The following is a 15837-nucleotide window of genomic DNA, read 5'->3' as shown; positions in this document are numbered from 1 at the left end:
ATTTGGTACTGTTATCGGATCCGATCTGCAATTTCAATTATTTTATTATTAATTTGTCTTTAAACGTATGTTTTTTTCAATATTTCATTAGCGTTTAGATTAAAAGATTTTAAATAGTAGTTATGTAGGCCTATACTTGAAGGTCTACATGTGGTTTACTCTTACACATTCGCTATTTTTTGTTCCATCTCTACGTCCACACAAAGACCAAATTTCGTTAAAATTTCCTTCGCAAAAGTAGTTCTTTTGCATACTGAATTTTACAATTTCTTGTTCAAACGTTTTCACCCATATTGAATTTTGCAAAATGTCTTCCGCATAATTTTTTATTTGCTGTTGAAGATCTAACAATCCGGTTTTGTATGTTATTTCCCCAATTGTGTTGGGTAAAGCTAAAATGAAAGCTTCTGCCATCTACAAAGATTAAAAAAGTTCGTTTTTATTTTATATGACCATATAGCTTCACAATTGATAACCAACAACCACTTACTTTTAGCACGAAAATTCAGCTGTTAAACCGTCTATTTTTTGCGGATGAGAAACATTACAAGTTATCCATTGACTTCTGGAAACGTTTGTTATTGAACATCTGGCCTTCAGAAATTTTTTATTAAAAAACAAATAACAGATGTTGCAAAAAATAAAAGAAGTAGAAATGGGTAAATCAACGCTTCATGACATTTTCCAATGCATGCGGCATTATTTTTAGAACTATAAGTTACAATGGAACCTTTTACCTCCAATTTGCTATCGCTGATGATACTGTACTTTAGTTTTGGCCAGATGGATCCAGTAGGAAAAAAGACATCGATAGAATGTGAGTATACTAAATAATGTAAAAAGATAATTAATAATGGTGATAATAGTATTTCCTCACGTTTAAGCTACTTTCATTGAATTTTGCTATAGGGTAACATTAAATTCTGATGATTTTGCTGCTTATTGCAATAACAAATTATAGCTTGATATTTCGATTTATCTTCACAGAATAAATCGCTATTAACGTTACATGTACGCTATTGAATACAATAGGCCTACCAGATCTGCAATTGCCAATATATTGTATACATCTTTACCAAATGTTTTGTGTGCCTCAGCGCAACTTTAACTCTTCTGTCAATTATGCATTGTACAGTAAATGCATCAAGTACACACAAGTTTCATGTCTCTGCTGTTTTCAATTTCAAGATGTAGTGAAAAATCTGTACAAAAGAACCAAATTTTATGGTTAAAATTCAGCATGAACTTTATTATAGTTTTATCGTATATTCTTTACCCAACTTATTTCACTATCAAGCCATTTATCGCCATTTATTTTCCAAGAGTTTGAATGATGATAAAAATTAATGTATACGTTGGTGTGATGCAACAATCACATTATACGCATTCTTCTTCTTTCGGAAAAAGTTGTCAGTTTCAATACCATAGTCATAGTGTATGATGGAATTCTGTTTTTCGACTTGATGACGGTTACCTTGTCTACTATACAAAATTGCGTGTATTATAAAAGAAGAAAGAATTAAAATACAAGTTATAATGTGCCACCAGCTTCAGCAACTCAAGTGATTAATGACTAACTTTTTGTAGCCAATTTTCTTGAAATTGAACTTGAATGATCCGTGGGTTGAACCATCCGTGAGTTGAATCGTCCGAGGGTTGAATCGTCTGTGGGTTGAATCGTCCTGGGTTGAATCGTCCGTAGGTTGAATCGTCCGACCACCAAATAGTATAGATCTTTTACTTGGTATTATATTTTACCTTCATTTTCTTGGTAACCTTTCTCCGAAATCCTTCGGCATATTCCCTTTAAAAGACTGCTCTGAAATTTTTCGTACTGAATTGCCAACTCGGAAAATGTTTTGTATTTTCGGTTTTTCAAACGAGTTCTTTTCAATTCTCACTGAGATTTTTCCATGGAACACTGAGTCCTGGGACGATTTTCTATTGTATTGAAAATAATTTGTCAAAAATATGTTCATTTCATTGACAAAATATTAGTCACGACAAGAGCAATTTTTCAAAAATATAAGTTACCTGTATGCCTTGACAAACACGATCTGCAGTTTATCTGAGTTAAATATCAACAGCTGGCGCTATTTTTTACCAAGAAGAAATCCGGACCAAAGTAGCACTCTAGGCAAACAATTTTTCTCGGAGCTTGTATGACCGTGGCATAGTAGAGATTTTGTACTTTGCTTCCGGATAAGGGACGGGCTGTGCATTTTTGAGTTTTGTTGACAATTTCGTCAACAAAACTTTGTCGTCAACAGTGAAATCACAGCAGTTGTCGTTTTCAATTGGCTTTAAACATAAACTTGCAATCGTAATTTGTAGCTTGATTTGTTAAAGATTTGAATAGATGATTGAGTACTGTAAATCGCCTTTATACCTCAAACATGTCTGAATTTTGATGTGTACAAGGTTTCTTCAGCGTGTTCTTCACACAATGTCTCACACATCACAACAACATTAAAAAGAATTGTTCCTAGCTATGGTAAAGATTCACATGCCGCCATCGCTCCAAAAGGTACATCTCAAAGGTGAAATGTTTTCTAAAACTATCTTAGGTATATAGAAAATTTGATACTATGCACTTTTTTGCAAACTTTTGCTAAATTAACTAGGTATAGAGAAAAGAAACAAAAACAGGTAAGCCTTATTTTTGTTTAACCACCTTCTTGACGTTTTTATAAAATATCTGGTACAAAGATGAAAGCCTTATCTTTTATTGACGTACACCATTTGCAATGCGCCACATTCCAGCATCTTCCAAGATAGCAATTTAACGACTCCTTCAACATGGCAACCAACAAAGACTGTATGATTGCCATGCTGCCATCGCACATCACCAATTTGGGAAAATACCGTTTTCTGGCTAGTTGATATTCAGCATTGCACACAGCTTGCAAGAAAAACGAAATAGATCGTATGTCGTGGCGGTAGTTGAAATAAGATGCCACAGTCAGTAGAGGCAGCCCTTTCACTGGATGCGTTACAACAACCTCATATGTGAAGCAATGCTGTTTGCCCAGCATAATATTGCCAGTAGCGTCAATGTAAATCACATCACTTCTTGCTCACTGATAGAACGAATGGATTAGCTTTTCACTGAACAATGCTATTCCAGGTGGGTTTACGCTGATGTATTGCAAAGTCCCTAAAATGAAAGATCATTTGTCATCAACAAAATATAGGCCTATGCGGTAGAGAAACGTTATTAGACATGTATTGGAAAAAGCAACAAATGCGACAAAGGTCTAAACCTTTTATCAATTTGGCCGGCGCTTGATTTTTTGTTGCTTCATCAACATTTCAAGCGATGTTCAATCTTGTTCATGTGGAGTAGTGACTTTATGGCTTTCGTAGCGAATCTGTTTCAAAACGTTTTGGTTTGGGCATTTATCACGACAACCCCACTTTCAACTTCTACACAAGTTAACTGGCTCGGTTTACCCAGGTAATGTTCCCTCGGTAAATTTTTTTTCAAAATCTATGTTGCTGACGTTCTTTCCCTTCTACACGCCGAGCAGAAATTTCATTTTTTAAATGATTGACTTTGCCTGCAATATAATTTAAATGTTAATAAACATTGCTTTTAAGCTGAATGTATGTCTTAAGGTTGTTAGTGATAACATTAAGTAAAGTTTGTAAAGATAAATCATAAACACAACAAGTAATAAATAATTAATTGGAACTAGCTACATTTGCAAAAAGACTGTTGCCCAAAAATCACCAAAACAAAAAACGAAACAAACCTTGAAAATTAATTTGTCCTTGCAAGTTTTCACACACTTCAATGGAAAATTGGACGCTGCCCGTGGAAAACGTACAATACCCAGAAGGATAAAATACAGGGATGTTAGTTTTCTTTGATTTAAATAATTTAACAGAATGCCGTTTGAATGCGAATGAACAAACCGAATTATGATTTTTCAGATTGGCAACAAATTCTTCCATCCAACATTTATCCCTAAACGACCGGTTTTTTTGAGATTTTTTGTATTTGTCCCAGACTTTTTCTGAAAAATTCATCTCACACATTTTAGAGAATTTCTTCGAATATATGTCTAGCAGATTTATGCTAGGTACTGACTTATCCAATAATTTGTCTGCAGCATCATCGCTAACCATAGGAGAACAGAAGAAGAGAGTTGAACAGAAGACATTTTCACTCAAAGACTCCTATTGCATCCATCTTGTAAGGATGGCATGAACATCTTTTCGTTTACAAGACCGTTTCTGAGTAATAAGAAACGTTTTGGCATCCTCATGTAAAAGCTTATTTCAACTAATATAAGAAGACACATTGCAAACTATGAGCATAACGATGTCAGAAAAATAAAGAATAAAAATAGTCTGTAACGAATACGTTTTTGCTCCAATGCTATACAATAGCTTTAAATGTTAACAATGGACAAATACGTAGAATATCTCTTCCAGACTTCCAGTCTAGTCTAGATATTTTGTCTGAGGCTTTTGACAACAGATTAACCAGCAATTACCTGTAAAAACTGGATGAGAAAACTGCCGGCAACCGGATGAGTGGCTTTATGCAAAACGTCCATAGAGATAGATTTAAAAGCAAAATCGAATCAATGATACAATTTGAGCGATTTCAAAGTATAGTTTGTATTTCATATTGATCGGTAATCGGTTTGAATATGAAATGGAAAATAATGGCAGCAAATTTAATAGTTTTTTAATCTACAGTGATTGATAAAAAAGTACAATGAAAACTTCTTTGAATATTTTTTGCGGAAAGTGATTTTTCGATCCGCTATGTTTGATGTATAATTTGGCAATTATATCAATGCAAGCAACCGTTTGTGAGCGGTGAATACCAAAGTTAAGTCGCTAATTAGTTTGAGTACAAAATGAAAAATAATGCCAACAAATTTTTTAATTTTCTTTTTTAGAGTGATAAATGAACAAGCGTGTGGACAATTTTTTTGTTTTTTCAATGCAGAATCGTATTTAATTAGCGATTAATTTAGCAGCATATTGAAGATAATGTGTGAAATATTTGTATGGAATTAAAGGATGAACTGGCAAGATAAGTCATCATAGGGCCATTTTTATTTTGACCTAAAAAAATTTTTTTTTGACTTTATTTTTATCAAATTTTGACTTTATTTTGACCTAACGAAATTGCTTATTTGTAGAGGCCACAGTTCTTCCTCCAGTTACCCAAACATAATATTTTGTCGATTTCAAACCCAAACGTAATATTTTGTCGAAAAGTCAAGGTGTTTTATGGATTATAAAAGTGCGTCGTGTTTTTTGGCGATAGATTTAGGTAGCTTGTGTTATTTTGTCCTTATGAAAAGGGCACTTTGCCTCGATTTTCTCCGCATGGTAAATTCTAATAAACAGCAAATTAAACATGGAATGCTTGTTGTTGCTCCAATCCAGCTTGATGGCGTTTACTTTTCCTGTGGCTTTCAACAAAATACTTTTTATCGCACTTCACTAAAACCTCGCAAAAATTGCACCTTAAATCACCCCCGGGAGTTGCATTAAATTCATCAGAAAAATCTCGAAAAATCTATCTAACTTTTGCTGAAGACGATTTAGCTTGCTTGGGCATTTTTGTATTACAGAATGTCAGTAGGCAATTCCTAAAATCCAAACTGTTGATCTTCGAAAATACCACGTTTATGAAGAGGAAGTGTTTTATAAGAATTATTTAAATACGTAACAATGAATAAACAATGGACAATTTGCGATAAAAGTTACTGCTGATCTAAGTGGGCATTGTGACTTATTTCCTGCTTTTATAGGTTAATATGGTTTAATTGTGTCGCAGTTCCTGATTTACAATGCTTCCACGAGGATTTTTACAAAAATTACTCTCAAGAAACACAAAAATTGTGTAAAAAGCCATATTTTGACAAATTTTGACTTTATTGAAATTTTTGACTTTATTTTAAATTTTGACTTTATTTTGACCCATAAACTTCTTAGATACAATCCCCTATGTGCTGAAAACAACTTTTTTCTTTGATTCGTGGTCAGACGAGGTCCTTAAAAATTTTTGACTTTATTGACTTTTGCGGGCCCTAGTCATCTATTTTTGATTTGAGATGTTTTGTGGCCAACTGATGCATAATTTGCTGGTTTTGTTTTCATTTCCAGCTTTGTTTGAAGTAATTTTGTCACAAGCCACAAATTGTAGACGCCAACCCCAAATAAAAAAGTCGGACTGGCTTTACCTTGGTGCTCTGCGCAAGGAAAATATTCGCCAAACTTAATAAACAATGCAATCTGAAGGACAATTAAACGAACCCAAAACGACACATTCAACAGGATGCATTATCAACGTGAACTAACACAAAGATCTTCGGCGTGACTTTGGCTACAGTGAAGAAGCTTAAACTCGGTATGATTTCATTATGGCACAAAGGAAGTGCATGCTGTCTTATCGCAACCATATTGAAACAATAACATTTACTTTCTTTTTCTGTTTTCTTTTTACGTTGACAAAGAAGGGCACAGTGTCTCCTTTCTTCTATAGATTGCAATTGGCATAACACGTCATTGGTGTACTCGTTCTGTCGTCATGTTACACACCAAGCGGATTTTTGTCCCATGGTGCATGCGTCGCACGAAATGCTGCCTTGCCCAACAAACATCTGTGGCCGTCGGCCGTGGTTTAAATACTGGTAGTCCTTGGGTTGTATTGGCCTGGGATTAATCGTACATTGGATGAATTATCCTGGGTTTACTCATTTGTGGGTTGAATTGACGGACCACCGTTACCGGTATTCTTCCTCTACCCTAATCTAAAACGTGTGCAAAACTGCACATTTGCACATCTGCACATCTGCACATCTGCACATCTGCACATCTGCACATCTGCACATCTGCACATCTGCACATCTGCACATCTGCACATCTGCACATCTGCACATCTGCACATCTGCACATCTGCACATCTGCACATCTGCACATCTGCACATCTGCACATCTGCACATCTGCACATATAAGAGTCCGTATACAGACTAGATTGCTTCATTACTATAGGTACTATACACATAAAAGTGACTCTTAACGATTCAAAATTTAGCTCCGCTGGCTAAAGAATAATTGTTTACAGAAAGAATTTTTGGCTAATGATTGTCCGAACGTTGTCTGAAACCGTCCACACGGAAAGCTTTCAGAGAACGGTACCTTTTTTAGCCAGATGTTAGATACATGTGTTCTGCTCAAAAAATATCTCAGTGCGGCAGATATATCTGCAAAATATTTGGAACTAAGAAACTTCAAACCACAGATTGGCTTATTTTTTGCCATTTACAACATCTTTATGCAAACGAACTAAATATGTAATCCATTTTTGTCTAATTTTATTTACAAAACATTTCTAATTATTTCAACAACTATCTAGTCAGTTGAATAAGTTCCAACCAATCAGAGGTATATTGATTTAAGTTTAAATCAAGATAAATAGAACTTCTCCAAGAAACGATCTTTTCTTTCAAAGCACCTAGAAAAAGATTGACTGCTGGTTCATTTCTTTTGCAAAGCAACGAGGAAAACATACTAAAGAAGGTAGCCTATGCGGATTTAGGCAAAAATGATGTGTTTTTGCACATATTATTTTGAGTTTAGACTTTTGTTGTTAACTTTTCCAGGTTCGGATTCTTTAGGTCACATTTATTCATTATATGTGTTTTACAGATTTTAATGCAAACGCAACTCAAATATAATTTTGTTGTATCCGAAAAACTATTCATGTTGTAATTTTGTAAAAACTGAGCCAACTCTACTTTCCATGTGTGATTCCTTTCTTTTTGATATACATATGGTGTGTTGCGATTGCTTTCGTTTAATCGTTAAACTACAGTGATTATGATATCTATTGACTAGCTTATTCTGCAGATTTCAGTTAGAGTTTGTTCAGAATTTAAAAATTTGTATATATCTAATTTTAAGTGATAATCTTAATTTTAATAGTTTCATTTCAGTCATCTTGGAATAAAAGAATCAATTGACATTGCAGGAGAAGGATTGAAAAACAGTGTAAAAAATACGTGGATTTACGTGATACTCTATAAGTATCTGAAACTGAAAGCATAGCCGTGAGCCACGAAGGTTAACACAGAGTATTTTCCAAAATTTGACAGAATTAGGGAGTTCTTTACAAAGATGAAAAATTACCAAAAACTGAGAGACGTGTACACACTTTGAACAAAGGTTCAAAAAGTAGTGGTGGAAGGCTATGTGTAGGAGGCACTTGCCGAACAAAAATTTGAAATAAAAACGGCATCACTTGCAAATCATGGAAAAGTCAGGAAAGCGACAGCAAAAGGCTTTAAAAAATATATGCTTTAATCTGGAGCAAAGTCTTTTGAGTAAAAATTGCCAGAAATGTTTTTGCCGTCAGTTGTTTCTGCCCTTCAAAGGCCAGATGTTTTCTTTTTGAAAAGTCTACATGACTTGCGGTACCTTCCCTCATGCCTCCGTGTTTTGCTATTGCTTTTATTTGGATAAAAGAATAAAACAAAATATGAATAAAATAAAATAATTCTTTATGAATAAGACTGATGATGCCCGCTTCGGATGAAATATATTTCTGGTTTTAAAACCTACAAGCTGACTCTGGTTTTAATTTTATATTTTCCCTTTATTTGAGTAGCAATGCTGTTTGCAGAGACGAGCCACAGACAAAGAGATTTTAAGTTGATGGCCAGTAAGGTTTTTGAAATGTTCGATGCCTTGTGGTTAAAATCTGAGAAGTCGATGATGTTAGCTGTTAACTTCATTCTTCCAACACTCTAGTTTCTTATAGCATTGAACCCTTTTTTTGTGAAGTGGTGATCGCTTAGGTGTTACAAATTGTGTCTGGGGAGGCGAGGAAAGGTGCGGTAGAGGGACTTTGATTGAAAGTCCCAACACATCAAGCAGTTGGTGCGATAACCGCGTGGGACTTTTTATTTCCCGCAAGAAGGCTTATTAATTGAAGGCAATGCTGAAATCTTGGTAAGTCTGTTCCGGCTTTGCAGAATACATCGAAAGTTACTCTGATGTAATCTCGTTGGTAAGTAGACCAGTCTTAGAGCGCTTATGGTCGGAGATCTATACATTTCTGAAGTCCCGTTGCTTCAACGAAGTGCTAGGAATTGATGTCATGATTTGCAAGTGGTGATTAGCCAGGGTCAGTGTTGAGACTGTACAAACTTCTCAGACACTCATTTGTTCGGTAGCAGACAATCATCGTCGATGCTCGCGAATGCCAAGTCCAGACTGGTTCTCGTTCACCAACGTTCAGAGAAAAAAAGTGGCTACGTCCTTTGGGCTACAGAGGACAGCAAATGTGTTGTTAGCTGTCTAGGTCGCCTAAGATTTTCCATCTCTGTGATTATAATCGCAGTCAACCTGGTGGAAACTGGCAGGACAATTCACAAAATCTGCTCTGTTAACCACGTGGTGTTTGTGTAGTGCTAGACGTGGTTTTTGTGTAGTGCTAGACGTGGTTTTTGTGTAGTGCTAGACGTGGTTTTTGTGTAGATGTTTGCAACATACTATCTACTGTACTTTAAAAATTTATTCTACGCCGTAGCTACATTGAGGCAAGTGAGGCTCAATTGCCTCCAACCATTTTCTTTAATTTCGACAGAAAACATTTTTAATGCTAAAATACATTTAATAACGTATATATATGTACTCGGGACGTACTTGAAATATTTGTCTCCGTAAAAAATTTACTTTCTTAACAAAAATGTATTCTTTAATTGTTTATTCTTTCAAACCTTGGCTTTTTCAAGCGCAACATGCAAGTAAACCTGTTAACATACCGTTATATGGTTCTATCACTGAAGGTCTGCCGGTGTTGGAATGAATGTTCGACGACTTTTATCTTCGCCAAGGGGAATGAAATGCCAAACATATCCTAAGTTGCTATCCCTGGCGATTGCAGAACTTCTTTGTTGTTTTGCGTCATGATTGATGCTGTACATACCTTCATTGTCATTGGGGTTTCTACTTGGTAGCACTTAGTGACTGCTAAGTTTTAGTGACTAAGGCGACGTCACACATGCATTAATGCATTCCCATTATAATGTGTAATGTTTTACTTTTTTCACGATCAATTCCATGATCGGAAGGACAGACTGGTTTGTATTTTGTTTCTTTTATAGTAGTGTATAACTACTAGCAAGAATGGCATAGTAGTTCTCAACCCTTTTTTGTTTACGGACCCCATAAAAGAATTTTTGAAGACTGTCAATCCCCACACACAACATTTTAACTTATGCGGGTTAATAATAGTTAATGTAGAACCGTTGCCATATATTACACTTACAACAAGTCTTCTGCAAAGTCATAATGCCTTTTTAAAACGTTTCCCTGTCATGAGCTACTTCCCCTGCGCAAAATCCCTTCGCGTCTTACATATTGCATTTTGTCGCGCATTTATACAGTATGCTCATGTAATATGATGTCATAATGACCGTTCATGTTATTCAACAACCTTGTCTAGCTTGATACAAGCTGCAATAATTGAAGAAAGTACCAAATCTAAGAATAAATAAAGTTTTTTTCATTTATTTCACAAAGTTCAAGAAAACGTTCACGGACACTCGAAGAGTCCGCGGTCCCCAGATTAACAACCCCTGGCATACAGTAACTATATGCCGGAGTGGGGGAAACGTTTGCAGCTATGAGTATGAGTAAAGTTGTTTGTTTCCTTTCGCTGCAGGCCAAAACAATCTAGTAATACAGTAGTAGATACGACACATAAACCGGTTTGCCGCAGCCGGGGAATTCCAAGTAAAAGTTGTTGTTTTGGTTCTTCGCGAGAAAAAATATTTGAAGTGTAGCCTGACGTAGTCGTGAGCTACTGTACAACAGGTAAAGTACTGCTTTGGAGAAATATGAAAAGCTTTTGGGTATACAAAGCTAGTGTAGACTGTAGCTTAGTTTGCAGTCTTAAGAAAAAGTTTCTACTCGTATATATGACTTGTTATTATGCTGAATTATTATTGGTCACCAGTGGAAAATTCTAAAAGCTCCTTACATCTATTAATGTGTGAGTCGGCCACATGTCTTTCGGTTTAACTTGCGAGCGTTAGGCGAGCCTAATCGCTGTAGCACAATGCGCCGTCAATGCATTATAACTTTCAGCAAGCTAAACTAAGTAGAACTTCACATCCGGGAATTGAATTTGAAACAATCGTCAATCGTTACTGAATTTGCAGCGTAGCTTACTAGCTTTTTCTGGTTGATAAGATGCGTTGAGATTGAGACTTAAGCTTCCATTTGCTCGAGGCACTGCGTGGTGACAAAACTGGCATGAGATGTATCACGTTCTCACCGCAGTATTTATAACATTTGCGTCAGCATATCATATGCCAAGAAATAAGTACAATACTTCGAATCAGTGATGGGAAGCATTTTGCGTGGTTTATGCCATAACTTACACACGACCACGTTTTCATGTTAGTCTGTTCTTGAAGTTATGAAGTTTAGTCAGTTGAGCAAGCCTTTGAAGTAAAGTATAATTGCGTCAGCTTTGATCAAGTGGAAAAATAAGTTATTTAAAGAAGCTGGAACAGCTGGCTTACATAAACTGAGGTTAGAAAAGTGGGCAAACAGTTGTAAGTACGTGTTAATTATTGCATAAAATAAACGTATGTTGCTTTTCAACGCTTGTTAGTGCGTTCCAAAACAACTCACGCTATGGTACTTTCCATAATCTGATTCTAACCTACTGTTTTAAAGAGTAAAGATCGTAGGCTGCCACTATTTCACCAGTAATAATCGTGCGTTCAAAGCTATTATTCACAGTTTCTTGTTAACCAAACTAAAATGTTATAACATAGTAACCTAAACCTACCTTCTGATCTAAATATAACTTTAATAAAACCTTACATAGCTAAAATTACCATTTTGAATACCCATTCTCCTTATCTAACCGCCTATCTTTAACAACGGGCTGCGTGACCTACATCGGTGAAATAGCCACCCTTGAGATTGTAAAATAAGTTTTGTTTTCGTTTCACTGTAATTTTCATATAAACGGTTATGTTGGTCAGAAGTAAGGTCACCAGACGCACTATTAAAAACAAGATTAGGTTAACTTACTTAGCTATAGCTATATGAGGAGAGCTGAGACATTTACAGTGCACTGTAATTTGCATGGTATAGCGGCGTGACAAAAGTTGTTGCAACCAAACTTCATCTTTTCTGTGGGCCTTATCTTTTAATTTCACGGTGTATACAGGCGCTAGCATCGATCCTTAACAAACATGGATTTTGATTATGCTGATATCTACAGTCTGCTGGGCGGAGATTCAAAAGATCAACTTGCCTTTATCAATATAATGAATTCGATCTCTATCAATTCTGGTATACTCTAATTAAATAGCGTTTTTTTAACTTATACTGCTTAAATCGCCCCGTATCTTTCCATGTGTTAATGGTTACATAACTTACACTTTGATAATTATTTCTGCATCTTTTTTGTTATGAAAAATTCCTCGCCTTTTATTCAAAGGAAAAAATTATATGAAATCTAGATATTGGGTTGAATTACAATGTGCTCGTTTTACACAATTTCAAGAGAATACCAAAATCATCAACACATTGCCTAGTATGTTTATAGAGTAACTTGGTTCAACATATTCCTAAACTAAGTAGGTTTCTACATTCAGATGGATCCACTTCAAATGATTCATCACCAACATTGACCGCCAACGAATCACTTTTGTTGTCAACTACAATGTCATCGACATCCACAAGTTCGACAGCTAAACATTTCACCAAGAGTGTAGCAGTTGTTGTCGTGCCAATCATATTCTGTCTAATTGGTCTGTTTGGAAGTGTTTTTGCAATAACAACCTTATCCCGAAGCAAACGTCGAATGAAAAGTGCTTCTTACTGGTACGGTTTCCTTATGCGTGGGGTAACAAGAAATTTTAATGAAGGATTTTTTACCACCTTCAGGAAAACTAAAGTTATAAATAAGCAACAAGAATAGGCTACACTGCAAAACAACTTGTGCTCAAAACACTGGTTTGGTGTAATTGCTCGTTATCATACGATTTATGTATTAATTTTTAGGTACACTCTGCAACTTCTTGTTGCAAACACTGTATTCATTGTCACGCTGGTGTTTTTCGCTCCAGAAAACTTGTACGCTGATGAGCTATTACAAAATAATCTGTGCATAGCCCGGGAAGCAATTTTATTTTTTAACAATTTCTGTTCCATGTTTTTCTTGATGGTAAGTATAAACGCATTGTACTTCTAAGCCTACACGTTTGAGAGTTTAATTAAATTAAAGTTTATTTTATCTTTTAGTATATATGCTGTGACCAGTTCAATAAAACCCGAAAAATGTCCAGGCACAGCGTTAAATCATACAGTTTGATGAATGTTCTCGTGACAACCGTTTCCTGGATAACATCCGTCGTCTTGTGCATACCCATGATGTACAAGGAAGTGTCTGAAGGATGGAAAATTTCATTTTTGTCCTATACTACTGCGTTATCTGCAGTCATAGCTGTCGTAAGTATACATGATATCAGTTATTAACACGTGAGTCCGTGCTTTTAATCATCAAAAGCGACAAATTTAACTGATGGAGTCATCCATGCCGGAAAAGTACGTTGTCCTAAAACTGCAAATAATTACCAAACTCAGAAATAGCCAATCTGCGTTAATTAATTATTTTCGGCCTGCGTGATTTTCCTTAGTCGAAAAAGCTTGCCATTTTGTACTGAGTTTAAAACGTATTTCATGCTTTTCTTCAGAATTTCATAACTGTTTGCTTCATTATTTTTACCAATGTATATGACGGAAACACAGTGTAAATTTAGTGCTTTTTAGAAAGTCCAACCAATTAGGCCTACTGGTAAATTTCGCTCACGCTCATGTGAGGAAAACGTTTACAACTAAACTTTTGTAACCTCCGCTTATAAGCGTTATACAAAACAAACGACGCTTCTAGTTGTAGGTGTTAATTGTCGTTCTTCTGACTTCTGGTTCAAAATGTATGTCAATTTATCGACTTTGCTTGTAGGTTATCGGAACACTGTTTGTCCTTACGGTATACCGCTTCAACAAAAATGTCAATGAAAAGGTCTGTGAAGTAAACGTGTCAACCATTTATGGTCATATTAAATCAATCAAGAAGGAACCTGAACGTCTTAATCTTGGCGTTATAAAACTGACGGGAGCATTGATTGCTTGCTATATATGTTTATGGCTACCATTTTATATACTTTATTTGATAGCTGCAATCAAGAACCTTAACACAAAGGTAAGTATTGTGTAGTTTTATCTATACCGCTGATCCTCTGTTTAGGGATTATTAATTGTTTGTAATACTTTATTTTATTAACAGCAAAATACGTCAACTATCTTTTTCTTATCTTGCGTTCAAGGTCGCTTCATTAGCTATAGTATAGTTAAAAAGTTTGATTACGCGCTTTCAGGAAAATCTTGTTTTTGCAGCAACTTGCTCTCTGCCAACAATTTCCTGTATCGGCCTTAGTACTGGCATACGTAAATGCAATGGTCAATTCTTTTATTTTTCTCGCTTGCCAGAATTCAAACAAGTTATGTGGGTAAGTGAACTGAAACATTGTTTGCATTAGATGTTTTATTTTTCGTTGCATTACATTCCGCTCCTTTACATTTTTATGTTTCTTTGACTTATAATTTTATTTAATTACTAGTAATTGTAAACGCTGTTATGGTATGCATTTTACAGAAAAGTTGATAACTTTCTTGGGGAAAAGAAATCTTCCACTGAAGGATCATCACTAAACACCGATTCAAATTCTGTAAGCATTTAGTGTGATGACCTCGTAACCCTGTCGTGCCCACAATGGCCATAAAGGACGATCATGCAAAACGCTTAATGTTAGCAGTGCTAATAAAGGCAGTAGTGGTTGGTTCTTGCTGAATAGCCTTTCGAAAGATGTTTACACCAGTAGTTTTGAACATTGTCTTTAAATGAGTTTTGCAAGTTAAGTAAATTGAATGCTTCTATTCTTGCTGGATCCTTTCGAGATATGTTTATGCCAGTCGGTAAACAATGTGCTACTCTCTGAACGAGTTTTGCAAGTCATGCAAATTGTATATTGATGTAGCTACAAGCTCGTATGACTGCCGTCCAGTACTTTGTCTTATGATGTTGCATGTTTTCGTACTGCTGCCATAAAGTTTCATGTATCCTATCAACCTTAGGCAGCAATTGCCTCAGGTAAACTTTTGTCATCAATGAAATGTACTATATGTTGAAATTACCCTCGCGTGGAAATTATACCAATGTTCTTTAATGCATGCATTTTACTTTAATCCAGGGGTTGTTAACGATCTTTATTCATTTGCCCCCAGCAAATGGTCGCACATATTTATGCATTAGCCTGTGTTATATTTCAACAGTAGGTATACAAGAAAAGAATTAAAGATTGCAAAATAGATCACAATAAGAGATAATTAACAGCAGCGCTTGGCTGATTGATGAAATAACTCCTAACAAAATATAACACTCCTAGTTCACAATCAATTAAACCTGGTTAGTAAGAAACTTTACATGTTAGCCTGATGTTCACCAATAGATGCATCAATAGATAAATAAAAAATTTATCCCCGGTTAAGAACCCCTGGATAGACGCCGTATCAAGTATTACGACCCTGGAAGACATTTATGTTGATCCACATCAAAATACAGCATTTTTGCACGTGTTTTATTTTTGTTTCCTTCACCTGAGCGAAATCTTTGCAAGCCGATGCGCAGAACGTTTGCAATTTAAAAAAGAATCAAAGTGGGTGGACAGTTTCCATTGTTAAGCATAGGCAACCAAAAATATCTTGCCACCCAATAG

General features: G+C 35.6%; 2 protein-coding genes across 2 annotated transcripts; one reads left to right on the top strand and one right to left on the bottom strand.

Annotated features, from left to right (window-relative positions):
- Nucleotides 1-2948: 2948 nt before the first annotated feature.
- On the bottom strand, nt 2949-4231 carry LOC143462255 (uncharacterized). The gene is made up of 4 exons (XM_076960335.1): nt 3756-4231; nt 3556-3560; nt 3264-3416; nt 2949-3157 (listed from the first exon to the last, which is right to left on the bottom strand). Exons 1-3 carry the CDS (start codon nt 4129-4131, stop codon nt 3324-3326), a joined length of 474 nt encoding a protein of 157 aa, XP_076816450.1. The 5' UTR covers nt 4132-4231; the 3' UTR covers nt 2949-3157; nt 3264-3323.
- A 6644-nt stretch (nt 4232-10875) lies between these two features.
- Nucleotides 10876-15697, top strand: LOC143462653 (neuropeptides B/W receptor type 1-like). Its single transcript, XM_076960890.1, has 7 exons — nt 10876-12349; nt 12655-12883; nt 13064-13226; nt 13304-13510; nt 14025-14264; nt 14459-14571; nt 14718-15697. Exons 1-7 carry the CDS (start codon nt 12250-12252, stop codon nt 14800-14802), a joined length of 1137 nt encoding a protein of 378 aa, XP_076817005.1. The 5' UTR covers nt 10876-12249; the 3' UTR covers nt 14803-15697.
- Nucleotides 15698-15837: the final 140 nt, after the last annotated feature.

The sequence above is a fragment of the Clavelina lepadiformis genome, chromosome 6 (genome assembly GCF_947623445.1).
Source record: "Clavelina lepadiformis chromosome 6, kaClaLepa1.1, whole genome shotgun sequence".
NCBI classification, from domain to species: Eukaryota; Metazoa; Chordata; class Ascidiacea; order Aplousobranchia; family Clavelinidae; genus Clavelina; species Clavelina lepadiformis.
The sequence above is the reverse complement of the archived record's forward strand: the minus strand, read 5'-3'. Positions and strand labels throughout refer to the sequence as shown.